This window comes from Dromiciops gliroides, chromosome 2 (assembly GCF_019393635.1).
Source record: "Dromiciops gliroides isolate mDroGli1 chromosome 2, mDroGli1.pri, whole genome shotgun sequence".
Classification (NCBI taxonomy): Eukaryota; Metazoa; Chordata; class Mammalia; order Microbiotheria; family Microbiotheriidae; genus Dromiciops; species Dromiciops gliroides.
This window is the reverse complement of record NC_057862.1, coordinates 196,453,448-196,481,340: the sequence shown is the minus strand read 5'-3', so window position 1 is coordinate 196,481,340 and position 27,893 is coordinate 196,453,448. Positions and strand designations below refer to the sequence as shown.

The window sequence follows — 27,893 nt, the reverse complement described above, 5'->3', positions numbered from 1 at the left end:
TTAAAAAGTTTCATAAAATATTAGCTAAAAACTCAAACTTCGGAGGACAGAGCTCTAACTTTATGCTCTCCCTGCCCAGCAAAGAGTATCATTAGTACAGTGTGGTACAGGGAATGATAAGAGTCCTAAGATTTGAGTTCACATCTTGATTTTGCTGCTATGGGACCTTGGGCATGACTTCTTTAGTCCTCACTTTCTTCATCTGTAAAGATAGATTAGACTAGATTACTTCCAGCTCTAAATTTATAAATCTAGTTTGTTCGCACCCAAGTAGTGAATTCTACTTAATCTGTTCAAAGTTGTATTAGGACAACTCTTTAAGGGGCATATTCTATAAAACTGATTGCCCCAGATTCTAAATGTCAGAGATCACTTTTTTAATCCTTCCACATAAAGCCTTTCCATAGGGAACAGTCAACAAAAATTCTGATAAGGTAGGGTGAAAGACATTATTAGGTCATCAGGGTACTATCCACCCCATAATATAAAACCAAGAACTACCTTGTTAGTCATCATTAGAAGTTGTGATGATCATAATAGGAGGGCTTAGACAGTATTCAATGATATATAACATGCATTTTTCTAAATATTCAGTGTGAACAAAGTAGATTGAATCAATGGGGCTTCAGCACTGATCACAAGAAGAATGAAATAAAATGGTTGGGCCTGCAAGCTAGCTGATTGAACTTTAAGTTTATCAAGCACAACTTTTTCTTTTTTATCAGCATCAAGGCAATACTTTGACTCTAGAGAGATAGCCAAGAGCCTGGGGAAATTGTAGCAGGGAAGCTTGGATCATACAATCTATGAAAAATAATAAGAGTAAAAGACCCTCTTAGATATTAAAAGACAGTATCTCTCTCTCTCTCTCTCTTTTTGCCATGTTAATTCTAAAACCCGGGAAAGGGATTCTTGAGAATTTCTAAAGATAGGTATCCACCATGACTGAAACTTCAGATGCTTCTCTGGCTACAACACTTACAGAAATCCACTGTTTCTCACCCCCGACCCACTCCTCAATTCCAGAGAGTCGTTTGTTCTTGTACTGAGACAGCTGCTTATAGGCCACAAACTCATTCAGGAAGAACTTTATTCCCAGCATCTCTGCCACCATTGGACAGTCTTCCCAGTCCACACCCATTATAAAGGCCACGGGTCGCAAGGCATATGAACAGATGACCTGAGAAAGAGTCCAGAACAAAGGATAAGTAATGGCAAAAGACGATGATAAGAAATTCTATTTTTTTCCCTTTTTTTTTCCTTGTTTTTTTTTTTTTTGGTAGGGCAATGAGGGTTAAGTGACTTGCCCAAGGTCACACAGCTAGTAAGTGTCAAGTGTTTGAGACTGGATTTGAATTCAGGTCCTCCTGAATCCAAGGCCAGTGCTTTATCCACTGTGCCACCTAGCCGCCCCCGATAAGAAATTCTATAACCAGGGTTCAATCCTTTCCTGATTGGCCCTTGGAAAGATTAACCTTCTTCAAGATTGGCCATCTGACTCTGGGTAGGACATATGAAACTAGTAGTCATAGCATCAAGGTCCTGTTAGAATCCATTTGTATCACAGCATCTGGAGGCTGGACATAGCATTATCTCTTCCCCAAAGCCACTCAACTGGCATAGGGCTGGCTCCCTTTGTTCAGAAATCAAGGACATCCCTATGTCACAAGCACAGCTCTTGTAACTGACTACTCCTAGAAAAACTAATCATTCTTCTTTTTTTTGTTTTTTTTTTGGTGAGGCAATTGGGGTTAAGTGACTTGCCCAGGGTCACACAGCTAGTAAGTGTTAAGTGTCTGAGGCCAGATTTGAACTCAGGTCCTTCTGACTCCAGGACTGGTGCTCTATCCACTGTACCACCTAACTGCCCCAAAACTAATCATTCTTGATGATGATGTAATGTATTACCTGGAAGCAGAGTCCCTGTATGTTCACCATCTCCCCTAGCCAGGAAAGGACTGTGTTGATAAAGTCTAATAGAGCCAGGAAGGCAATCAGATTGGCAGCAGTGTTAGCAACAACTCCCACTGAAATTGCTGCTCCATTGGTAATAGCTTCCAAAAGGTTCTGCGCCTCCCTGTAGAAATCAGGAATTATTTTTACTGAATTATTTTTAAACATTAGAGACTAAAGAGATCTGTCCCTATCTTGTCAATTCATAGTCTGACTTGGACAAACAAACAGGAAATTGCTATGTAGTGAAAGCCTGAGAAATGGAAATGAGATGAGGAGCCAAGAGATCACAAATCCAGATTCTCAAAAATGGAAAGTGCCTCCAGAGCCATCTATTTCAACCTGTACCTGAATAAGAAAACCTTCTACAACTTCTGATAAATGATTCTTCAACCACCTTTTGATTACATCCAGTGACAGGATATTTCTTGAGGCATACCACTCCTCATTTCAATGGCTAGAATTGTTAGGAAATATATCTTTTAATCTAAACCTGTATACCAAGTGCTCTTAGTTCTGTTCTCTGGGACCAATCAGAACAAACCTAAATCCTATTCTACATAATAGCCCTTCAGATACCCAAAGATAGGTATCATTAATCCAGAGCATCTGATAGATAACATAGGTTTTTTGAGAATAAGGCTGGGAAGCAGAAGGTTGATAGTTCAGAAAGGATGGGATAATGCAGAGAACATCTAAAGGCAAAAGAGAAAGGAGAGAAATGAGCATGCACAGAATGGAGGAGAATAACAGGTGGAAGCAGGAAGAAGCAAAGAGACAATATGGAACAATGATAGGAGATGAAACATTTTTACATTTCAGAGAAAAATGAGAAAGTCATAAAATTTTGGAAATGGTGAGCGGGCCTTCCTAGAAAATGCTTATGGAAAGGAAATCCATTTTTACAAGTGACTTTAAACAAGAGCTTGGAAAGTCAGATCAGGTAAAGAAGAGAAAGGTGGTATCTCCAGGGCTGCTTCTCAAGCAGTTCATATGAAAGCCCCTCATTTCTAAGTATCACTATTATACTGGAACAACTTCTTAGGCTGGGATTCTTTTACTGAGACTAAACCACACTGTCATTCTTATACTGAGACTATCACCCCTTTCCCATACCTGCCTTTATACTTCTAACCCCTTTAACTCTCTTCACCTCATGGAACTCACCCATGCAACAGTATCACCCCCTCCTCGTTCTTGAACTTGGATTCTTCCACTTCTGGATAAACCAACTTGGACAGGGCAAGAGCACAAGGTGCAGCCATTACAGAGGCAGCAATTAAAGATGTGGAGTCAATCTGGAAGATCATTTAATAGGGATTGGTTCCTATACAAAGAGTTCCAAATGGGGAGAAAGTATACTCTGCTTCTGCAAACCAAGTTGGAAAAGTCCTCGCATAAACTGGGTTTATGTTTAAGAAATATCATCTTAAAAAGAGAAACACTGGGTAAAATATCACCCCCAAACATTAGATTTCCTTTCCATTTTTTCTCTGTGTTATCAGAATGTTTCCCCTACTAGGCCCAATCCCTGACTTAACATTGTCTCATCTACTTTGGGGATAACCCAAGCAAGAATTAAGTTTCATTATAGATTATAGAATGATGTTCCCAATATTAATTTATCACACAATTGTGGTTTCAATAGGATTACATCTGATACAATTAAACAAATGTAATTTTAAAATTAATTAAGAAATGCCATTGTATCAAGTTAGCTTATTTTTATCCAGCTGTATGTTTCCTGTTACATCTTGGGGAATTATCATAACACTGGAAAAATGCAACTGGATATACTATCTACATGGCCAAACCTCGGGCGGCTTCAAGGGTCTCTAGGCCCACTCCAAAGCTAAGAGAGGGAAGAAGAACTGGATTAGGGAACAATTTTGTCCTGCAGCAGGCATGGTTCCCCCATGCCAGGCCAATTCCAGGCCAGTCCCAGATAATGGGAGGAGTCCTTCTCCCACTGACTCCAGCAAGAATTTGGATTTAAAAGGGATCCCTGGAGCTTTCCCTAGAGCTGAATGAAATACCCAAGACTCCCTGGAATAAATTTGACCACCTCGAAGATTTCAAACTAGAGTCAGGTTATCAAGTAGAATCTCCTCACTTCATTCTCTTCCTGAATGTACTTTTGTCTTGACTAGGAGGATGCTGGGAGGAAGAGCTATCCCCAGATTTTTCGTGCAGACAGCTGTGTCTCCCTTACCCTTATGAACAGTAGAAGAAATAAGTGGTGAAATGAGATGTGGGTAGGAAGGGAAATGTATCATTTCCCTGTGGTGTTGACCTATGTCATATAATAGAGTAAAATATGGCAGAATTAGGCACTTTTTAGGGAATGTTAACATAACATATCACAGGAAGCATACAATGTTCCTAGGTCTGTATTAGAAACAGGCGTTTAAGAGAGATACTGAGAACTTATGTTCCACAAATTATTCAATAGGAAATTCTCCTGAGGCTCTCATTTTCTCACCTTGGGCTTTCCTAACATCCATAAGACATTTGTCCACATATATGTTCCATCATGGAGGATCACTGAAGGGGAACAGTAACCTCGCAAGCCTGGGAAGGTTACCTAGGGAACTTGTGCTTCCTCACTGGATTACAGCCTGACGCTTCTGCTTACACGAGGCTGAGACAGTAATCCTTACCCCAAAAGACATGTAGGCTCCCATGACGCTGCCTGCAATTGTAGCGAAACCTCCAGTCATCAAGGCATGGATTTCAGAGCGTGTCATATCTACAAGGTAAGGCTGGATCAGTAAAGGTGCCTCTGTCTGCAAACAAGAGAAGGAAGTCAGACTCTTAGATATTAGCAACCAGAAACTAAAGTGAATTGTTGGCTACTTCATGAAATAACTTAGTAGAAATAAACATGTTAGTTCTGCTACCTAGATTTGCAAAACAAGGTAGTCACCAATCAAGAAGGCTTTAAATAAGCAGGAAACAGTTGCTGTTCATGTGGACATTTCTAAATATAAAAGTTGTGAAAGGTTCTTTTCCATCTAAAGTTGAGTTCTATATGGTTCTTAAAAACCATTCTGAAGCTGCTAGACACTGTATACCACTTACCATACCCACAAAGATATTTCCTGCCACACTGAGAGTCTCTGTGGCTATGGTACCCATGGTGACCTGCATCAACCAGGCAATCTATAATAGAAAGGGAAACGTTTCAGTTGAAGCCTGTAAAATAAGTTTTGGATACAGATTTTTTTCTTACCATATCCCCTAGATGAGTCTATTGATCTATACATTGACATGATATGAGTCCAAAACTACTTTGAGACATCTATACACAAGTTTTCCATTGACTTCAATTTATATACCACTATAATTTAGTGGGGTTTTTTGTGGTGTCCTTTCCCTTGTCCTTACTAGTGTTTTTCAACATAAAGAAAGTTATCCATATTAAAACAAAAGAAAGGGCTTTGTTATGGTTAAGTAACATGTATAATCAACTCTTTTTTCTTTTTTTTTTTGCAGGGCAATGAGGGTTAAGTGACTTGCCCAGGGTCACACAGCTAGTAAGTATCAAGTGTCTGAGGCCAGATTTGAACTCAGGTCCTTCTGAATCCAAGGTCGGTGCTCTATCCACTGCGCTACCTAGCTGCCCCTATAATCAACTCTTGACCATCATCAATGCATTATATAGCCTTTATAACTCTGAAGGAAAGCCATAGACCAAATTCTTATCTGGTTATATAGCTGCGTTTCTCTCACTGACATTCAATGAATTGACTTTTCTTATTTCTATTTTGCAATCTCATGATGGTTTATATTTTTAATCTTCCTCCCCTTCTTCACTGTCTCGACCTAATATGGCAGTCTGCCTTCTATCATCATGAAGGACAGGAGGTGGATAAAGATAAAAAAGAGGAGGTGTAATGGTAACAATTCCTCTAAACTGACCTGATGGTGAGATGTTCCTTAAAAAGCTGACATTAAGAGGCTCAATCTACTCCTTTTCCTTTATTCAAACTTGCTTTTTGTTCATCAAACAGTTGTACTTTCTTTCCCACTAATATTATTATCTTTTGGATAAGGATAAAGAAAGGAACATTTAGAGGTCAGATATGTAAAATGGTGGTGAGAAGGCTCTGAATTCATCACCTCTCCTTTATTTCTTCCTTCTGGCTATCTCTTAGCTCCTTAGCTCTCTTGTTATTTGTTTTCTAAAGTCAGGATTCAGATACTTCCATGGGCTCCAGATGGATAATCCATTATTTTCTATTGTTCATAGTACTGTCTTTTTGCATTTGAAAAACAAATGTGTTAACTGCATTAATGCCTATTTTTAAAAAAAATTAAACAATAGTGTATTAAATAGGGCCTCTGAGAATTGAGTGAAATTTCAAGCACTTGAAATTCAAGAAATTTCAATAACTACTTTCTCAGTTTCTAAACTTAACAGTGATCTTTCAGGTCACAGCAATAAAGCAATGATGATTTAGATTGGTGGTGGTAGTAACTAGAGAGAGATCTAGAAAAACACAAATCATTCAGGATAGAGCAAAGTCAGGAGTTGACATTTGTACAACTTTAAATGAGATCCAATTTGGAGTGGTTGTGGGTGGAGGAGTAGATATTTACCTTCTGGATCACCCACTGCATAAGGCCCACGTGGTAGAGAACAGACATTACACAGCTGAAGAAAATAATTATTGGTAAAACCTGCAGACAGAAGACACCGTAAGTGTGGGGTTTGGTCAAAGACAAATGTATCTTGCACAAAGTCTGTAAGGGTTCATCAAGCCAAGAGCTATATGCAATTTAAATAACTTCAGGTTTTTGCTAAATCCATCAGTGTGAGTGACCATAAGTTTGCAGGCTTTAAGCTCTATTGACTCTCAGTTGAAAAATTGATGTGTTTTCCCCAAAGAAACTTCTCAGTGGCATCACTAGGAAGTTTAACTGTACATAGAAATATGGAAGAATTTCCACAGATCCTTTAAAATCACAGGACCATAGTTTTAGAACTGGGAGAGATTTTAGAAATCATCTTGAGTTGCTGTGTGGTATGGTGGAAGGACCACAGGATTTGGAGTCAAGAGGACTTGGATTTGAATCCTGGATCCTCCACCTACTCTTTCTAAATAAGAGAGCCCTTGGGCAGCTAGGTGGCACAGTGGATAGAGCACCGGCCCTGGATTCAGGAGTACCTGAGTTCAAATGCGACCTCAGACACTTGACACTTACTAGCTGTGTGACCCTGGGCAAGTCACTTAACCCCAATTGCCCTGCAAAAAAAAAAAAAAAAAAAAAGCAAAGTAGAAATCTGCCAATTATGAAGGGAGAAAAGGACTTCTGGGGCAGGATGTACTCCTTGGTCACACATGTTCCCTACATGTGTTTTTTAGTACTTGTGTGCTTCAAATTTGAGCTCATTTTCCCAGCTGGTACAGAAGGGAGAAAGGCACCTCCCAGCTTAGGAGGGAATGTGTTTTGTACTCTGGACCTCACTATACCTTCTCAGCAAATGTCCCTTTGCTTTGTAAGAGATAATTGATATAAATTGACTGATAGATATTAAAGAGATATTTGAGACCATATTGGATGGGGATTCAATCGAGCGATAGTATTAGAAACCCCCAAGATTCTAAGAGTTATCTCTTTTTTGTTTGTTTTTGTTTTTTTGTTTTTAACTTTTGCAGGGCAGTGAAGGTTAAGTGACTTGCCCAGGGTCACACAGCTAGGTAAGTGTCAAGTGTCTGAGGCTGGATTTGAACTCGGGTACTCCTGAATCCAAGGCCAGTGCTTTATCCACTGCGCCACCTAGCTGCCCCCAAGAGTTATCTCTTGCTCCCTAAAGGGAGAAGTAGTCAGCTACCTTCTGTGGACATCACTGGGTAGTGAAAGCGGGAGTTGAAAGAGAGCTGTAGAAGAGGTACTACATATGCTTTTCTTTTTAAAAGCAAGATGTAAACAACAGAGATTCAGGGTTTCTAATATATTTCACTCTCTGTTCTATTTTGCATTTGGAAATTTCTTGTCCAATAAATTCAGAATTTAAAAATAAAATTAAAAAAATTGTAATCTTGAGGGCAGAGACTGTTGTGCTTGCTTATATTTTGTATCCCCAGCTTTTAGAAAAGTGCCAAGCATATAGAAAGTTACATAGTAATTTTTTTCCCATTTAAAACAGAAAAAGAAAAAAGGTTAAAGTTCTGTAAAGTACTCTGAAGCCTCACCACACTTCTACGATGTCATCCTCACCCTAAACCATGATTATCTATGTGAAATCTCTCTATATTGTGATTTTTTTAAAAAATAGAAATAAAAGGCATTAAAGCACCTAGTAATGTCACAAAATATGATATTGACTACAGATTATTTTATTATTATTATTATTTTTTTTTTAGTGAGGCAATTGGGGTTAAGTGACTTGGCCAGGGTCACACAGCTAGTAAGTGTTAAGTGTCTGAGGAAGGATTTGAACTCAGGTACTCCTGACTCCAGGGCTGGTGCTCTATCCACTGCACCACCTAGCTGCCCCTTGACTACAGATTAATAAACAAGAATTGGTTACAAAGGTAATAGAAATTTCATAATCCACTGTCTATGTGCAACCAGGTCATTGACTAATTAGAACAAAGGTCAGAGTAAATAACCAGCTAGAAAGAATAAAGATTAGAAGACGTTGCTACGAATATAGTAACTCTAGCCCAACCTGTTTAAATAAGCTATTGATTACAAAAAGTAGGAAATGGATAAAAGTAATGACTTTATTAACATTTTTAAGAAAAGTTTAACCAATGAAAAACAGTCATCAAAAAGCCTCAGAAACTGCCTCAGTCTACAGAAATGTTATCTTACCAAAGGTAGATAGGTGGCAGCCAAAGGTAACACCAGTGCAAACTCATTTGCAAAACACTAAGAAGGAAGACAGACCATTATAAGCAGTATCTCCTCATAAACAATAAAAAGCAGCAGAGGAGAAAATGAGACTAGAGAGAGCTTGGGTCAGGTAAGCCAAAAAAATCTTTTTTTTTTTTTTAAGCCAGAAAATCTTGAGAGCATTTGTAAGTAAGGTTTAAAGTCCTTGAACCACTGGGACCCAGAACCACCAGAGGCCCCACATCAATCCAGAACTTCCTGGTGAAACCAGGAGCCAAGTGAATATTCTATGTGAAATTTATTTTCTGGGTACGCCACAATCCCTACCAACTTGGGGTAAGACTAAGGAATCAGGGGCAGCTAGGTGGTGCAGTGGATAGAGCACTGGCCCTGGAGTCAGGAGTACCTGATTTCAAATCTGTCCTCAGACACTTAACAATTACTAGCTGTGTGACCCTGGGCAAATCACTTAACCCCAATTGCCTCACTAAAAAAAAAAAAAAAAAAGACTAAGGAATCAATTCCAATTGTGAGTTTAATGCATAGTCCTAGGGATCTAATCATTGGTTATAAATCATTCAAGATTCCCATCCTAATCTCCACACTGGCTCCCATCCTATTGCTAAGAAACACTCAATTCTTCCCCTAAATCTTCTTCTAACATAGTGATTCAGAACTGCTACCTCTCTTTTCCCAAGCAAACACAGTTGTACCCCTCCTCTGCCCTATCTTACTTTGTCCTCCCATTCTATTGTGCCCTCCAGATCTCCTGGTCTATTGTGTTTTTTTCCTTTTTTTTTTTTTTTTGGTGAGGCAATGAGGGTGACTCACCTAGGGTCACACAGCTAGTAAGTGTCAAGCATCTGAGGACGCATTTGAACTCAGTTTGTCCTGAATCCAGGGCTGGTGCTTTATCCACTACATCACCTAGCTGGCCCTCTCCTGTTCTATTGTTAACAAATTCTCTCCCTCATCCTAAATCTCTTAAACTCATTCTTTCCACATTCTAACAGTCAGAGAAACCTGGGTTTCTCTGGAAGACACTTCAACCTGGCTACCTGGTAGGTTGCTCTTCTTATGTACCTCTGACAAACTGGGTAAAGAGGAGGAAAAGGGAGTTGGTACATTCCTTAGTCACCATTACACTTCCAATGATTTCCTCTATTGTCACAAATCTGAAACCTTTCTTCCTTTGAGATTCACTCAATATTTTATTTTGCCCAGTCCAAATCCTAGGTCCTGTAATCTAGTTGCCTCTTTGTCACCCCTCCTCCTTTCTCAAGGAATTCAGCATCCAGTCCACATTTTTACTCTCCACCTCCAACCCCTTTCCTCATACTTGAGGACTTCAACATTCACAACGATGTCCTCTCAAATTTCCTGGCCTCCTAATTTTATCAACCTCCTAATAATTTATATTAATGGAACCAATGCAAATTATACGGACTAAATAGAATGTTAATCATTGTAATAACTTTTGGAAACTATGTACAAAGTTGATATAAAGATTGAACAGATACTTAGAGTTTTCTACCCCACAAATGAACCGACCTGAAAAGCAAAGACTTCTTGAATCAGCCTGTTTCCAAAGACAAATCTGGAACCAACTTTGGTATGATCCAGGAAAACCTAGAAGTAGGGACACACATGTTAAACACAATCTTTTCAGTTTTCTAGACAATAATCCTACAACCTAGAGTTGTTTTACTGTGTCATATCGTAAGACTTACTTTTGTGGGGCCTCTGATTATTCTACAATGATAGGTAAACTCAATATTGAATTCTATGTCTGGAAGATTGTAGGTTAAGCTAGGCAGACAGAGTCCTGCCTAATGGGATGAGTCCCCCAGCCATGCAGTCAAACAGCATAAAGAAAAAAAATTTTTTAAGCAATATTAGCTGTCTGTTACCACCCAAATCGAGGTGCCATTCTCTGGGGAAACATCTAAGTCTTCTTCCCTTCCACTCTCCCAAGACAATATTTTTAGAAGTTTCCTGTTTCTTTGCTTGTAATACAGGAGTCTAACAAGAGAGAAAAGGGTTCCTGGGACCAAATTACAATCTGTATTTGATAATGCTGCTGTTTGAATTAAATGACATTATAACTAAGACTTGGAAGTGTAAGGACTGGACGGTTTCTGTTATCTTCAATGACACCATGCAACCCTAATGTGGCCCACTCTTGGATCCCGCACTTATCTCTGCTTACAAACCTTCTTTGTCCCTAAGGATGTGGAATTTTTCTCCTTTGACGTCGGAAAACAGAAGCCCAAACAGGGAAACTCTGGTCCCAGGTTAATAGCCCCCTTTCACATTCCATTTTCTTAGATTATGCCCCTCTATACATTATACCATTAAGGTAGTGGAAGAGTTTAATCCATATAGATCATCACAAGGAACTACTTCTGTGTATTGAAGCAGCAAAAATAATCTCTTTTTGTGTTGGATCTCATCTTCTATCTCTGGCTCTCCTCCGTATGTTCTACCACCAGGTCTCCCCAATCTACCCAGACTATATGAGTAAAAGAATTCATGGACTTTAAAAGAACATATAGCCATCCAGTCAATTCCCTTGTATCTTGACAGGATCAAATCTGAGCTTTCTCCCAAACCCCAACCCTTAGGGACCCAAAAGTACAAGTTCCTGGTACCTGAATCTGGTTACCCAGCCACTGAAATGCGGCAAATCCAGGATTAGTTCTGATGACAAAGATTCCAAGAGAAAACTGGAGTCCAAGGCCCCACAGCACTGTCTTAGAGGATACCTGGGATGTCATATATATAACACTTTAGTATGATCTGATACACTTTTTTACTCATCAAGGTTCCTACACATCAATTCCTCCACAATTCTTATGTATAATTCTTTTAAGATCACTGAAAAGCACTAATTTTTCCAACAACAATATGCTACTGTTATGTTCAACTTGCATTTCAACTTGTATTGTACCACGACAAACAAATTTTGTTATAGTGACTGAATAGCCACTAGTAAACTAGCCTTTTTCAAGGGGAAATATTTTCCCACAATTACCTTCCCTGAACTTTTCCTAAACGAGTCAAATCCTATTACTGAGTATTTCACCAACTTAGTTTAGAATCCTAACACAAAGTTCTAAGAAATAATTTTCTGTAACTATTAGGAAACAGAAGAGAAGTCAGTGAGAGTAATGAAGATGTTACCTAAAACCATTCAAATGATTTACAGCTTCAAAACATTCAATCCTTTCCTTCCAAGATCACAAGCATTAGGATCAGTTTTTTCTTTCTTTCCACCTACATGGGTCTGTATCACTGTGCTAATTCAAGGCTCAAGATTTGGTTGGAAGTAGCTCAACTAAGTTCAAATCCGGCCTCAGACACTTGACACTTACTAGCTGTGTGACCCTGGGCAAGTCACTTAACCCTCATTGCCCTGCAAACAAACAAAACAAAACAGGAAGTAGCCCAAGACATTTACTGTTATGGCCATACCTTCTGGCCCTTGCCCTGAAGATGACCAGCCTAAGTAGGATAGAAACCTACCTTCTACTTAAAAGATTCCTGCCCTTCTTGGGAAATGCCTTAATCCAACTTTGCCCTCCTAGAATACCTTCATACTCACATCTACCCAGAATGACAGGAGCTTCACTAATCTTTGAGAATCTATCAATCACCTTCCACCAACCAAAGGGAGTGTATATTCATATTGTTGTGCCCTCTGTGTTAGTAGGCAGCTGCTTGGGCTGGGATAATTAGTTAGTTATGTCTTTCCCGGTCCCCTGAAGTCAATCTAGCCTGCAGCTAGAAACTTACTGCATGGTGATGCTTGGAGCATACAAAAAGGATGGTGATGAATAGACAGAAACCAGTGAAGGAAATCAGTTGCTTTGGACTTCGTGAAGTGTCCAGAATTAGCCATGAAACCAAGCTGATCAGAATGGCTGCCCCCATGCCCCTGTAGAGGGAACACATTATGCACTCATATAACTGGACCTGTATGTAGGAGCCCAACTAGACTAGTGAAAGAAAGAATGGGCTTTAAAATAATTCAGGAATCATCCAATCAATCCCCCTGACTCTAGACAGGACTGTAAACTGTCTGGGCTCATTGAATCACCTTGGTATTACAAATAACTAATCCTTCCCTGTGCTTTCAACTAAAATGAATTCTTTGCTCACCCTTAAATTTTTTTTTTAAATGTGAATTTCTTGAAGTTTAAAAATGTTTGAGGCTAATAAAAAAACTATCCTTACCTAACAGAGTATGTTCCCAAAAAACTGTTTAAACTTTAAAATGCAAATTAAAAACTGCATGTAGCACAGAAAATTATATACAATTTATGTGCTATTTTATTTTTCTTACTTTGGTTTTAGGAAAACATCTGGATAGAATGATATAGGACAGATTATTTTTCATCAATTGAAACTTAAAATAATTTTGATGTCCATAGTTAGAACCTTTAACCCATTTTAATTTTTTAAACACATTCCCTTACTCAGTTTTCTAAATAACTTGGGGGGGGCAGCTAGATGGCACAGTGGATAGAGCACTGGCCCTCGAGTCAGGAGTACCTGAGTTCAAATCCTTCCTCAGACACTTAACGCTTACTAGCTGTGTGACCCTGGGCAAGTCACTTAACCCCAACTGCCTCACTAAAAAAACAAACCAAAAAAAACCCAATATGGAAACCTTTAAATAAATTAGACGAAAATTGATTTTTAGGTAAGTTGTAATTACTAAATGGACAGCTATCTGGGTCAGATTCTAGATGAAGGTATATGGTGTCATAGGATTTAGAGCTAAAAGGGACCTTTAAGATCATCTAGTTCGATCCTCAAATTTTACAAATGGGACTGATAAACTGAGGCCCAGAGAAGTTACTTGACTTATCCAATGTCACAAAGGCAGGAAGAAACAGAGCCAATATTCCAACTTGGGTCTTTGGATTCAAAATGCAGTGCTTTGTCCATACTGCTGTCTCTCATATAATACAATGACATTTATGCTTCAATAAATGTAACTCTAAGAGTACGAACTGAGAGTTATATATTTACCACTAAAGCGATCACATAGGGGCAGCTAGATGGTGCAGTGGATAGAGGACCAGCCCTGGAGTCAGGAGTACCTGAGTTCAAATCCGACCTCAGACACTTAACACTTACTAGCTGTGTGACCCTGGGCAAGTCACTTAACCCCAATTGCCTCACCAAAAAAAAAAAATTAAAAATAAAACGATCACATAGGTTGAGGGAAAAAATCCTCAATAACTTGATACCAACCATATTTTTCTCTTCCTAGGAAACTGACAGAAAAAAGAACTGGGAGACAGCTGGTTCAAGGGATGACTCTCTGGGGGGAAGGAGATGGGAGAGGTATATATTTGGAAATTAAGGAGATGTAAAAATAAAAGACAATGATAAAAATTTTAAAGCAAAAATTGTAAGATATGGTAGTTGATTGGCTATGTGGGGTAACGCAGAGTGGAAGTTGAAGAGAATGTGGTGCCTTTGAAATAAATAGGGAAATGTAGAAGACTACAGATTGGGAGGGAAAGAAAATTAGTTCATATTGGAGTATGAAGTGTCTCCAGAGACAATTGTTAAGCAACTAGTGATATATGACTAAATCTCAGGAAAGAATGGGGATGGATGGGGATGGACATATACATCTGAGAGACATCTGCATATGGATGAGAGTTAACTCCATGGGAGCCACTGAGGTTACCAAAAGAGAGAATATAAAGAGAGAAGAGAAGAGAACTTAGGACAAAACCTTGAGGAACACTCACGGTTGGGGGGGTAGGGGATTATAGAGATGATGAGCTAGCAAAGAAGACTAAGAAAAAGTGATCACACAGGAAGAAGTGTCATGAAAACCAAAAGAAGAGAGGGGATCAGCAGTGTCAAATGCAGAGAAAGATGAAGCCAGAGAAAAGGCTTAATAATTGAGAACTCTTTGGCGAGAGCAGCTTCAGTTGAGCATTGAGATCATTAGACAGACGGCAAAGAGTTGAGTAGTGAGTAAGAGGAAACGGGGGTGGGCAACAAGTATAGACGGCCTTTTCCAGGTGTTTGGCTGAGAAAGGAAGTAGAAATATAGAATGATAGTTTGAGGAAATGGTAGAGCCTACTGATAATTTTTCAAGGATAGGGAAGACCTGGGCATATATTTGAAGACAGTAGGGAAGACACAGTAAAGAGGAAGAGGCTGAAGATTTGAGAGGCAGGAGATGACTGAGGATGTAATCTGTTGGAGAAGATGGGAAGGGATGAGATCAGGTACATGTGCAGAGGGGTTTTTTCTTGGCAAGGAAAAGTTCCACAGCTTTGTCAGAGACTGAGGAAAAGGAGGGAGTGAGAAATGAAGTCAAGGGGTTTCAAGATAAAGAAAATGAGTTTTTTCAGCTTCTGACTTACAAGATGACCAAGAAGAGGAGGAACAACGGGCGCGCCAAGAAGGGCCGCGGCCACGTGCAGCCCATCCGCTGCACCAACTGCGCCCGCTGCGTGCCCAAGGATAAGGCCATCAAGAAGTTCGTCATCCGAAACATCGTGGAAGCCGCGGCCGTCAGGGACATTTCCGAGGCCAGTGTTTTCGACTCTTATGTGCTCCCCAAACTGTATGTGAAACTGCATTACTGTGTGAGCTGCGCGATCCACAGCAAGGTAGTGAGGAATTGGTCTCGTGAGGCACGAAAGGATCGGACACCCCCACCCCGCTTCAGACCTGCTGGTGCTGCCCCCAGACCCCCTCCAAAGCCAATGTAAAGCTCTATCTGCCTGTCAAAATTCCTGAACTAATCAGAGGAAAATAAAATGGTTGGTTTACCTTAAAAAAAAAAAAAAAGATAAAGAAAATGAGAGGTAGATTGTGTCAAATATCTTCAATTTTCCCAGTAAAGTTAAGAGGCAAGGTCCTCAAAAAAGAAAGAAAGGAAGGAAGGAAGGAAGGAAGGAAGGAAGGAAGGAAGGAAGGAAGGAAGGAAGGAAGGAAGGAAGGAAGGAAGGAAGGAAGGAAGGAAGGAAGGAAGGAAGAAAAAGAAAGAAAGGAAGAAAGAAAGAAAGAAAGAAAGGAAGAAAGAAAGAAAGAAAGAAAGAAAGAAAGAAAGAAAGAAAGAAAGAAAGAAAGAAAGAAAGAAAGAAAGAAAGAAAGAAAGAAAGAAAGAAAGAAAGAAAGAAAGAAAGAAAGAAAGAAAGAAAAGCTAGTTGGGGCAGCTAGGTGATGCAGTGGATAGAGCACCGGTCCTGGATTCAGGAGGACCTGATTTCAAATCCATCCTCAGACCCTTGACACTTACTAGCTGCGTGACCCTGGGCAAGTCATTTAACCCCAATTGCCTCACCAAAAAAACAAAAACAAAAAAAAGGCAAGGTCCTCAGATGAAGAGGAAGTTGGGTGAGTATGGGGAATGGAGAGAAGGGAAGAGAAAACTTGACTTACTTACCAAGGGGAAAGAAATGGTAGCCAAAGACAATACCAGTTTGGAGTACAAACTCATTTGCAAAATTTTACAAATCATTATGGATGATTATAATTAATACTGATTTGCTTCATAAAACAAAGGAAAAATAGTGGAAGGTAAAACCAATTTAAAGAAAGCTCAGTGGGGGCAGCTAGGTGGCGCAGTGGAAAAAGCACCTGCTCTGGATTCAGGAGGACCTGAGTTCAAATCCGGTATCAGATACTTGACACTTACTAGCTGTGTGACCCTGGACAAGTCATTTAACCCTTATTTCCCTGCAGCAGTAGCAACAACAACAAGAACAAATGCTTGGAAAGTATGTAACTGAGCAAAATTAGCCTGAGAGTATTTCAGGTTAAAATGGTGGTAGGATAACAAACAGAAGAAAAATGGAAAAGATCTGTAAACATTTTATAACAAACTATTTTCACCATCAGAACAGTAGAGCCACTATACTGAACTCAAGCATTACAGTCCTGGCTGTAGGTAGAATTGGCACTAAGGGGAATGAAGATGGAAAGAACTGCCAGATTAGACCAAATGTATATAGCAAAGATAGATGCAGGAGATGAAACAACTGACAGAGCACTGAGGGATCAATTCACAAGGTTATCTGAAGGAAGGAGAGGGTAACAAAGGCATAAAAAACCCCATGCTGTATCAACACTGAAAAGGTAACCAAGTAAATACCAAACTATAGTCTACTTTTCTATCTATATAAAATCTTTACGAGATTCATCTAGAGACAAATCAAAGGCATCCTTAGTAAGGGTAGCAGTAGAGAAAAGACAGGCTTTAGCAAATGATTTTACAATGAACCATATCTTTACCATTTTGCATTTGACTGGAAGATATAGAGAATACAAGATCCCACTATGCTTATTGTTTGGTTATGATAAAAAAAACAAACCTTTGACTGGGTAAAGCCTTAAAGGCTCTCTTCTAATAAGGCATCTCTCATCCACACATCAAAATCACTCAAGATTCTTTGGAAAATACAACAAAAATAACTGTGTTCAATGAAAAAAGAAAATGCGTGCTCAATAAATGTGTTCATCAAAAGAGATCCAGCACAGAGTTTTAGTTTATGGCTAATGAGGTACTACAGAGTCTTCTGTTTGTGGATAACATTGTGTAGGATATGTCAAGTCCTAGAACATTGCTGAACCTCTCCTAGAAGAGATCTGTAACAACTCAAAGGAGGTTAGGGTGACCATCTATATTGAAAATTACAAGTGAATGAATGGCTATTGCATAGATTATCACATGTAGTTGGATGGACAACTTAGAAAACTTGTCTATTAGCATGCAATCTGGAATAGACAGTACAAATAGACAATAATTTGGGCCCAGAATTAAAAAGGAGGGAAAAATGGATTAGATTGTCTTCAGGAAACTGCAAGGCTCTTTTAACAACCCCAAGCCTCTCCCATAAGCAAAGGCCCATCATTTTGTTTGTTTGTTTTGTTTGTTTTTGTTTTTTAGTGAGGTAATTGGGGTTAAGTGACTTGCCCAGGGTCACATAGCTAGTAAGTGTGTCAAGTGTCTGAGGCTGGATTTGAACTCGGGTACTCCTGACTCCAGGGCCGATGCTCTATCCACTGTGCTATCTAGCTGCCCCAAGGCCCATCATTTTTAATACCAATATTCTACCAGTGTTCTTGTATGGTTATGAGACATAGAATACCACAGTCTCCAAAGCATTAAACATTAATATCACATAGAAGACAATGGATGGGCATGTAATGAATAAGAACAGGCTGCAACATATTCAGAGCTTCGAATAAGATCAGGAATAAAATATGCCATCAAGGAAATGTATAATAGGATAAGAACATGGGCTGATCACAAAATGAAGGTGATGACAGGTGAACAAGTCCAATGCCCCACTGGCATCTTCATGATGTCAGAAAAATTGTAAGGAAGACTTCCAGAATACTAGACTTTTGCCCTGTGGCAAAATTATGGGAGGTTATGAATAGGAGTTGAGAAGAATGGGTAGGCATGGATGGCTTGCAAAGTGCATCACTGAGGGGAACATACAAATCACTAAGATCACAGATCCACTGAAGTATGTGAATATTTGAGTTGATGCACTGTTATCCACTTTAAAAGTCCTAGGTTTTTTTCTGACAAACTGTATCTAGGCATCTTGTACTTGTGAAGTTGGCTTTGTGAACCTGTTACATTTAATGCTAGTACACTTCACACCTTAATTAGATTCAGCACTGCCACCACCACCACCACCACCCCCATTCTAGTCTGCTGAGATCTTTTTGGATCCTGATTCTGTCACTCAAGGTGTTATCTTTCTCTCCCAGCTTTGTGTCACCTGAAAATCTGATAGGTGTGTCAGTTGTGTCTTCATGCAAGAGCAGCTCCCCTCTCACTTGGGCTGCCACTCCCCCACTGCACAGAAAGGGAAGGGTTTTGGCTGCTGCTGGGGCTCAAGAGAGAAAGTATGCAATGCAGACAGAAGTGACAAAATATTATAGAAGGTTAGGGATGTCTCAGAGAAGGTCTCATGGTCAGCACGATGCCAGACCAGAAATATGGTGGCATGCTTTTCCTTGATGGTGCTACAAGCTAGAGGTCATTCATTTTTCTTCTTGCTGCGGCAGGCAAGCAGCAGTTTGAGGTTCCTGCCTCAAACTGACAAGACACTAAACTGTAAAAGTTTTAGTTCCCACCAGATCCCAAGTCCCTGTCTCTAGCTGTGAAGGAAGACCCAAGTCCTGGGTCCAGAGTTTCTGAATCTTCATTTAATGACTGGCCCTACTGAGTCAAAAATGGGCTGGATTGGGGCGGCTAGGTGGCACAGGGGTGGCTAGGTGGCGCAGTGGATAAAGCAGGGGCTCTGGATTCAGGAGTACCTGAGTTCAAATCCGGCCTCAGACACTTGACACTTACTAGCTGTGTGACCCTGGGCAAGTCACTTAAGCCCCAGTGCCCCGCCAAAAAACAAAAAAGGGCTGGATTGTATTATCTATACTCCTTTGTCTACTTGCAGGAGAAACAAACAGAACTGGAAGTCCTCAGTCCAAAGCAGCCAATATACTATCTGAGCATACACATATACATACATATACACATATATATGTGTAAAATGTGTGTGTATTAATAATGTTTAATATTTATTATATGGCTTTATTGATTACATTAATTCAATACAAAAGTAAAACATACTATCCAAATTATGTGGTTTTGCAAGTCACTGATAAAAATTTTAAATAGCAGATGGTCTAGGACAAAATAGCAGATGGTCTAGGACAAAAATTCCTGGGGCACTTTAATAGTTCAAAGTCATCATCAGGGCTCAACAGATTTGTTGAGTAAATACCAAATGTTTCAATGGCCCAAAATCTTGCTGAGTAGCAGGAGGAAAACCAGCCTAGAACTAAGGATTTGCAACTACAAGGTAAGTGGTAGAGTAGATTATCATTTGTGCTTATCTCTATATATTGAAATGACAATGTTATGTTTTTGGTTTTGGTGGGGCAATGGGGGTTAAGTGACTTGCCCAAGGTCACACAGCTAGTAAGTGTCAAGTGTCTGAGGCCGGATTTAAACTCAGGTCCTCCTGAATCCAGGGCCGGTGCTTTATCCACTGTGCCACCTAGCCACCCCCGACAATGTTATGTTAATAGTTGGTTGCCCTGACATGAAAATAACTTTAGACTCCCTGAAGCTGATCTCACAGCTAAGAATATGCAAACCAATTTTTAAAAGCACTTTTGTTAATTAGAGGTTGTAATAAAACCCAACAATAATTCCCAACCTCTCTGGCCAAACAATTTCCACATATACAGAAATGGAATTTGCTCAAACGTTCCACATCCATGCCACTAGCAGGGCAGAACTTGTGTTAACAGAAGCAGCCCAACTCTTTTTTTACTCACCATTTCAGACAATAGTTCAGGCGGGTTTTTCCAGAGAACTTGAGATACCTCATCAGCTTCTTCCCAAAGAGCCTATCAAATAATAGGCTGTGGGACAGGAAGAAGAACATCACACAGGTGAAGATGAACAAGGCCAGAGCCCTCTGGAAGTTCAGGATACAAGCAGCCAACAAGAAGGCAACATAAGCTAATAAGAGGGAAATGGAAGAGTCAGGGACTCAAAGGAAGCAACTAGAACCTCTACCCTGACTCTTTTATCCAATAGAGGCCACCTACTTGCTGGAAGAGAATGAACATGTGTGGGGAGAAAGACTAATTCACTGCCTGGTATAACTCGTCTCAGAAAGTCGTGACTGCTCAGGCATATGCTAAAACAGCCACAGCCACCTAGGAGACTCTTCCAGTTCACCAAGAAGACACGCAAAAAGAAACCTTCTGCAGATTTGCCCAAGAATTAAACAGAATAAAAATAGGAAAAACATAAAAAATAAATTCTTAAGTTAGAACATAGCATGTTTGTGAAGGGCCAATTAATTGACTTCAGTTATTTTGTCTACCCAAAGTAGTGGTTTAGAAGATGATGTGTGTGGGCAGCTAGGTGGCGCAGTGGATAGAGCACCAGCCCTGGAGTCAGGAGGACCTGAGTTCAAATCTCGCCTCAGACACTTAACATTTACTAGCTGTGTGACCCTGGGCAAGTCACTTAACCCCAATTGCCTCACCGAAAAAAAAAAAAAAAGATACTAAGGGACCTCAACTTTCTGGAAACAGGAGCTACTGCCTTCTGAGGACTCCTCCATGAGAAGCTATCAGAAGGGTTGGAGTAGTTCATATATTGCCAAATATACATGCTTCAACAAGACAGTGTGAGAGATAGCCATGGACTTATTTCAGGGAATTTGAATGAAGGGTCTCCTCTGAACTATGAATTCCAGAATGCCAGTCAGTTCTTGTACCTCTCTTATACTAGGGTTGTACAGGGTTGAACTGACTTCATTTTAAGGACAATGGAGGAAGGGAGCTAATGTGGAGGTTTTTCAGGTTAGACTACAATGGCAGAAAGAATGGAAAGCGGTAGGGGGATCCCAAAGGTAAAGGAGGTGAAAAGTCATGAGTAAGACAAAAGCCATGGTATCTGGTCATTGTCATAATCCCTTATTTGAACAGATATCTTAAAAATAGCTAACTAGGGGGCAGCTAGGTGGTGCAGTGGATAGAGCACCGGCCCTGGATTCAGGAAGACCTGAGTTTAAATCCATCCTCAGACCCTTGACACTTACTAGCTGTGTGACCCTGAGCAAGTCACTTAACCCCAATTGCCTCACCCCCAAAAAACCACCACCACCACCAACAAAAAACAGCTAACTATGGCTTTGGCATTGCAAAGTTCTGGACAATACACTCAGAATCACAAGGCAGAGGAGGCAGTAACAGGTGCTTTGGAGAGAGAATTCTGCCAGTACATGACACTTCACTGATACTGCTTTGCTTGTAGTAGATGTTTAATAAATGTTGGTTGTTCACTTCTTTTGTTTGTTTAAGCCTTCTCTATGAGTGGTTGGGACCAGAAATAATAGAGATCTTCAGGAAAGGCCAGAAAAAATGCCTAGAATGAGTCTAAGAGCAGAGAATATAAAATATCAGTGGCTTTTCAGAAAGATATGTTAGAACTGGGAGACCTCAATAGGGGTTCCCCACCCCCACCCATCAATCATCAGTCCATCAAGGTAGGACTATTTAGGAAGGTTATAAAAACTTCAGCAAAGGGATCACAAGGCAGAACAGAGCTGGAAGGAGTATCCTGTGGGAAATGACCCTGGCCCCTAAGGAAAGCTAAAACTCTGCTGGTATTTTCAATCTCTAACCTTTCTGCATTTTGGAAGTACCACATTCAGTGTCTTACCTATACACATCAATCCCAGCAGGATCCACCAAAACAATTGGTCATGAACTTTGCAGAAATGTCTTGCCTTGGAGAAAGACTTCAGGCTCCTCCTGAGAAGAATGTAAAATGCATAATATAGAAACAAGCTTGACCTATTCTCATCAAGTTTCACACCCAGGAGACTGCTGTGTGCCTTCCAGCAGGATCTGCTCTTGTTCAAAGGAATAGGGGAGGAGAATGATGGGATAGGAAGAAGTCTTTCTGACAGAAATCTTCCTATTAACCCTGATTATGCCAAGAGGACCATACCAATTGAGCAGCACATCAGAATAATCTCGATCTGAATCCGGATCCTAGAGCATCTCAGTTAATCCAGGTACATTAAAAGGTACAATTTAGTGCTGCCTGCTTTAGCAAAACAACTCTGTGTTCCTTTGTCCTTCTGTCACTTGAGGATACCAAATAGTCAGCTTTCAAATTCTGAAAGGTATCATTCTATTTTTTTTTTTTTTAAAGACAGTGTCCCCATCTTGTCCAAGCTAGAAGTGTAGGGGCTACTCACAAGCCAATTCCACTACTGAGCCAAACGGGAGCTTGACCTTTTCTATTTCTGATCTGGACTAGTTCACCCCTCCTTAGAAACATGGTAATCCTTGCCCCCAGGGGCTCACCCTATAGTTGCTGAACTTAATGTGGACTCTGTACTGGCCCAGACCCATTGCACCTCAGAACTGCCTCAGTCTAGCGATTTGTTAACCTCAGCCTTCTCAGGATTACACATGTGGATTGTCTTTTTTCCTCCAAGAGCCATCTCATTGCCTTCAACAGGTATATAGCTCACATTTCATACTTTCTTTTTCAAGTTGTTGATTGTGCAAGAAAAAAAGCTTAGATTGAGCTTTACTTGAAGAAAATAGAGGCAGAGCTCAAAGCTAAGATATCCCAAGTGTGGATAATATAGTCTAAACTGATCTTACTTCTTACCTAAAGTCTTTTTGGGGAAATGCATAAATATACTTTTTTTTTTTTTAATAGAAAAAAATGTTCGATGCTGGATTTTGGAGGCAATCTCTTTAAAATGGAGCCTCTGAAACTTTGTCGCCATCTGGTGGACATAATCTCCCTGGCTCCGCCCACCAGAAACCAGACCTTTTATCTGATGCCTCTTCTTCCTATATTTCCCCTTTTATCAAAGGGAAGAGATCTCATACCTCCAAAAAAGGAAAGGCCAAATCTCCTCATCTTTCAGATGACTCCCTTGCACTTTAGACAATGTAGTTCCCTCTGTATTCTGTTTTTCCTCCTATAATAACAGGCAAAATTACTGATGTGAGGCTTTCAAAGAAAAAGATGTTAAATTAGGATAGTAATTTGAAAAAGATTACTGGGAGATTTGAAGGGAGAATACCATTATCCGATTTGGGAATGCTTTGTCCCCAGCTGTAACTTCCTCCTTCTTCTCCCTTTATTTCTGCCCCTCTGTTGCTATTTTATGTGTCCATATGGTTATTTCTGAATTTCTTTTATATAGGTTCAAATGAAAGATAATGCCATAGTAATAGGAAACTCCTAGAAAATTCCTAGAAAACTAGGAGGAAAGTGATGCTTCTTTTTTAAAAAAATCTTTAAAGTATTTTATTATTCTCCAGTCACATGTAAAGATAGTTTTCAAAATTTGTCTTTATAAGATTTTGAGTTCCATATTTTTCTGCCTCCCTTCCTTCTCTCCCTCCTCCCCAAGACAGAAAACTATCTGGTATAAGTTATATATGTACAATCAAAAGTGATGCTTCTGACAGCATTGGGACTAGTGCACAGAGCCATATGAACAATGAAGGCAAACTTACCATAAGCTCCAAGTCTAGATTCTCCACACCATTCTCCACAGAAATTAAAGAAATAGGCTCTTTCTCTCTCTTTTTCTCCTCCATCTCCTACCTTTTCCAGATTAAAAAAAATAAGTCCAAGGTTGAATGATAGTCTAAAAAGTTATTAAGCAACAAATTACATATATTATACATGTCATTATAAAACAGAAAGATGCTTCTACCCACAAAGAAACCACAATCTAAGATCAGTCAACAAGTATTTATCAAGCACCTTTTACAGGGATAGGCACAATGCTAGGTGCAAGGTGTATAAAGACAAAAACCAAACAGTTCCCCAAAGGATCTTACATTCTAGTGAAGAAAACAAAATATGCATTCTAGGTGTGTGTGAGCATACATACATACATACATACATACATACATACATACATAAAAAGTAAACACAAGGTAATTTGGGGGAATAGGGTCAGCATTGGCTACTAAGGGGGAGCAGTAAAGGCCTCATGTAGAAAGCAGCACTTCAACTGACCTTTGAGGGAAGTTAAGGATTCTAACATGTCCTATGTATATCTCAAATTCAACACGTCCAAAATGAAATTTATTATTTTACTTCCAAACCCATTCTTCTTCAGGAGGTTCTTATTTCTAACATCCATTTTTGTTTTGTTTTGTTTTGCAGGGCAATAGAGGTTAAGTGACTTGCCCAGGGTCACACAGCTAGTGTCAAGTGTCTGAGATCGGATTTGAACTCAGGTCCTCCTGAAGGGAAGTTCTTATTTCTGTTGAGGGTACCACTATCTTTCTGGTCACCCACAGTCACAACTTTTGATTCATCTTCCATTATTTATCCTCAGTCACCCCCACATATCCAAACAACTGCCAAGACTTAGTGATTCTACCCCACAACCTTTCTCTAGTAGGGCTACCACTGTTCCTTAGGTCCTTGTATCAAGGCACGTGCAAAACTACCCTGTCTGTTTCTGGATAACCATGCATGCTAGGTTAGAGCTTGGGTGCTTTAGGGATGACACAGCCTCTGGATGTTTCCAGCAGGCCATGTGGAATTCAACACTAAAGGCTGCTTTGGGGGTAACAAAGCAATCTCTTTACTGGTAACTGAGCAGGAAGAGTCAGTGGTTCAGTGGATCTTTTAAAGTGAGTGACCTTCCATGAGTAAGCCATTTTTTTCTCTTCTCTTCCCAGGTACAGATCACGTCAGGTCTGTTAGAGTCTATCCTGGAGGGGTAGGGAAAGAAGGTGGTCATACTTTCTCTTACCCTGGCAAAAATGGTGACCGCTCCTTTGATGAGGCTAGAGCAGACACCTGGCTGGGCAAGCTGTGACTGGGGTTTTTGCTTGCCTCTTCTGGTTGTTCTTTCCTGAATACAGATGACTGAAAAGCAGTCCTGAGGTAGACAGGTCCAGTTTGGAGGCAACTTTGTGAGTGATTCTGAATCCTCAGCTGTGACTGGCTACCCTTCAGGAGGAGTCCCCAACAATTTCTCCGGAACTCTTAAAGATGACCACTAGCTAGAGGATGAATTTAACCCCCAGTTTGCCATAAGATGTAGACTCTGAGGCTGGTGGTAAAGAGATCAGGCGAAATGTAAAGATGCTTATTCAGTATCATATAATCCTGAAAACTGCTTCTTATTCCAATGTTTAAGTCTCAACTTCCTGGGTAAGTATGACAGTAGTTATACATCACTATCCTGTTTTTAAGTTTGTGAGAGTCTTTTTTTGTTAAGCATTTCTTTTGTGTGTAGGAAATACTTATCTCATAATTAATTTACAATTGTGCATTGAGTAAATACCTTTCTATTCCCCACTTAGAGCGTAGACATAAGGCAAACTTAAGACATAAATAATTTTTCCCTGGGGTACTAGGACAGGGACAAAAAAAAGTCAGAGTGTAAAAAAAGGAGTCTGATTCTTCTTCTGGGTGATCAAGTTCTACAGGACTAAATCTGGTTAATCTACCAAATTCATTTGTCCAGTGCAGAGGGAGCCTCAGTGAAAAGAAAGTGCAAATGCCAACTCCCTTGAGAATGGCAGTGGTTTTTCTTGCAATACACTTTTTTTTTTTTTTTGGTGAGGCAATTGGGGTTAAGTGACTTGCCCAGGGTCACATAGCTAGTGTCAAGTGTCTGAGGCTGGATTTGAACTCAGGTACTCCTGAATCCAGGGCCACTGCTTTATCCACTGCACCACCTAGCCTCCCCCTGCAATATACTTTTTTTTGTTTGTTTGTTTGGTTTTTTGTAGGGCAATGGGGGTTAAGTGACTTGCCCAGGGTCACACAGCTAGTAAGTGTCAAGTGTCTGAGGCTGGATTTGAATTCAGGGCCGGTGCTTTATCCACTGCACCACCTAGCTGCCCCCTGCAATACAATCTTAATACCTGTTGCCTGATAAAAATGCCTCCAAATTAGTCTCCTTTGCCTCAAGAATCTCCCCTCTCTAATCCAACTTCCACACTGCTACCAAAGTGATTTTTCTAAGGAACTGCAGCTACCCTCTCCTCTGTGACCACAACTACTTTAGATTCAGGGGGAAATGTTGTCAATATTAAAGTACTTGGCACCATCAGATAGCCCAATATCAGAAACAAATATGCTTTGGGCTATTTGTTCATTAGCCATATCTCTTCTATAATCTTATCAAACTGGATTACTTGTCTTGTGGACCACCAGGAATTTACCAGAGAGTAAATTGATGTCCTGCCTCTGGAGGCTAAGGGACATCAAGGCTTTCCATTTATCCTGCTGCTGAACCATCCTACACATTTCTCCCACTATTAGAATGTAAGCTCCTTAAGAGCAAAGATGATCTCATTTTTCTATTTGTATCCCTAGGACTTAGCACAGTGCTTTAGTAAAAAGTACTTAAATTTTTTTTTCAATCATTCATTCATTCATTCAAGAAGAGTAGGTTTTGGAGGTACGAAGATAACGAGTTCAGTTTTGGACATGTTGAAATCGAGATGCCTATGTGACATTCACTTCAAAATGTCCAATTGATCAGGAGAACCTAAGTTCAAATCCAGCCTCAGACACTTATTTTTGCCTCTTTTTTATATCCCCAAAGCTTAACTCAGCGTCTGGAAGGTAGTAAGGGGTTAATAAATGCTAACCGATTCAGAAAACCCTGGAAAGACTTACATGAGATGATGCTAAGTGAAGTGAGCAAAACCAGGAGAACATTGTACTCAAAATTGTTCGATGATCGATCAGCTATGAGAGACTTTGCACTTCTCAGAAATACAATGATCCAAGACAATTCTAAAAGACCCATGATAGAAAATGCTATCCGCATCCAAACAAAGAACTATGTAGGTCTGAATGCAAATCGAAGCATACTATTTCCACTTAATTTTTTTTCCTTTGTTCCTGGTTTTTCCCTTTTGTTCCAATTCTTTCACAACGTGACGAATGTGGAAATATGTTTAATGCGATAGCCCATGTGTAACCTGTATCAGATTGCTTAATATCTTAGAGAGAAGAGTAAGGGAGGGAGAAAAACTTGAATCTCAAGATCTTACAAAAATGAATGTTGAAAACTATCTTTAGGTGTAAATGGGGGAAAAAAGTGTTAATGGGATGGAATAAATAAAAAGGACTGGTCCTGGTCGCTCTAAGCCCTGTGAGCCTATAAGGGTTAGGAGGCTACTAAAGCAGTGAGGAGTGAAGGGAGGCCCCAGAGAGGACATCGCCTGGCCTGGTCGTTTGTTTTGTTTTCCCCGGAGAGCTCCTCCCAAATCACGGCTCCCATCTCTCCTTGGCCTCTCTACCGCAGGAACGTCAACCTTCTTCACCTGACCTGATTGCTTTCCTTTCCACCCCTTATTTTTCTCATTCTTTCCCTTTCTTCCTCTACTTCTCCTCCGCCATCATCTCCCCGCTCTCATTCCCCTCTCGTTGCCCACACACTTCCCTCCTCTTCCCCGTCTACTCCTGCCCCCAACCCATCCCTCCTCTCACCAGCCTCGAAGGCAGCTCTTGTAAGGGAGGAGGGGCAGAGCGAGAAGAGGCTGTTGG

The 27,893-nt window shown here is 40.1% G+C and overlaps 2 protein-coding genes across 2 annotated transcripts in view; one reads left to right on the top strand and one right to left on the bottom strand.

The window, feature by feature from the left end:
- Positions 1-27,893, bottom strand: part of LOC122744693 (sodium/nucleoside cotransporter 2-like) — a 36,587-nt gene extending 8,694 nt beyond the window's left edge. The window contains exons 1-14 of the mRNA XM_043990328.1: positions 27,837-27,893; positions 23,876-23,966; positions 23,240-23,331; positions 22,047-22,138; positions 20,144-20,330; positions 12,595-12,736; positions 11,451-11,564; positions 10,351-10,428; positions 6,556-6,636; positions 5,035-5,115; positions 4,614-4,739; positions 3,121-3,251; positions 1,909-2,077; positions 983-1,180 (exon numbers count right to left, since the gene is read on the bottom strand). Of these exons, the coding sequence (XP_043846263.1) occupies positions 983-1,180; positions 1,909-2,077; positions 3,121-3,251; positions 4,614-4,739; positions 5,035-5,115; positions 6,556-6,636; positions 10,351-10,428; positions 11,451-11,564; positions 12,595-12,736; positions 20,144-20,330; positions 22,047-22,138; positions 23,240-23,331; positions 23,876-23,959 (1,575 nt within the window). The 5' untranslated portion in view covers positions 23,960-23,966; positions 27,837-27,893. The remainder of the gene's footprint in view (positions 1-982; positions 1,181-1,908; positions 2,078-3,120; positions 3,252-4,613; positions 4,740-5,034; positions 5,116-6,555; positions 6,637-10,350; positions 10,429-11,450; positions 11,565-12,594; positions 12,737-20,143; positions 20,331-22,046; positions 22,139-23,239; positions 23,332-23,875; positions 23,967-27,836) is intronic.
- On the top strand, positions 15,184-15,620 carry LOC122744692 (40S ribosomal protein S26-like). The gene has a single exon (XM_043990327.1). The coding sequence runs from the start codon at positions 15,202-15,204 to the stop codon at positions 15,547-15,549; it is 348 nt and encodes a 115-aa protein (XP_043846262.1). The 5' UTR covers positions 15,184-15,201; the 3' UTR covers positions 15,550-15,620.

Coding starts and splice junctions, on each gene's coding strand:
- LOC122744692 (XM_043990327.1), top strand. CDS start 15,202: ATGACCAAGAAGAGGAGGAACAACGGGCGCGCCAAGAAGGGCCGCGGC.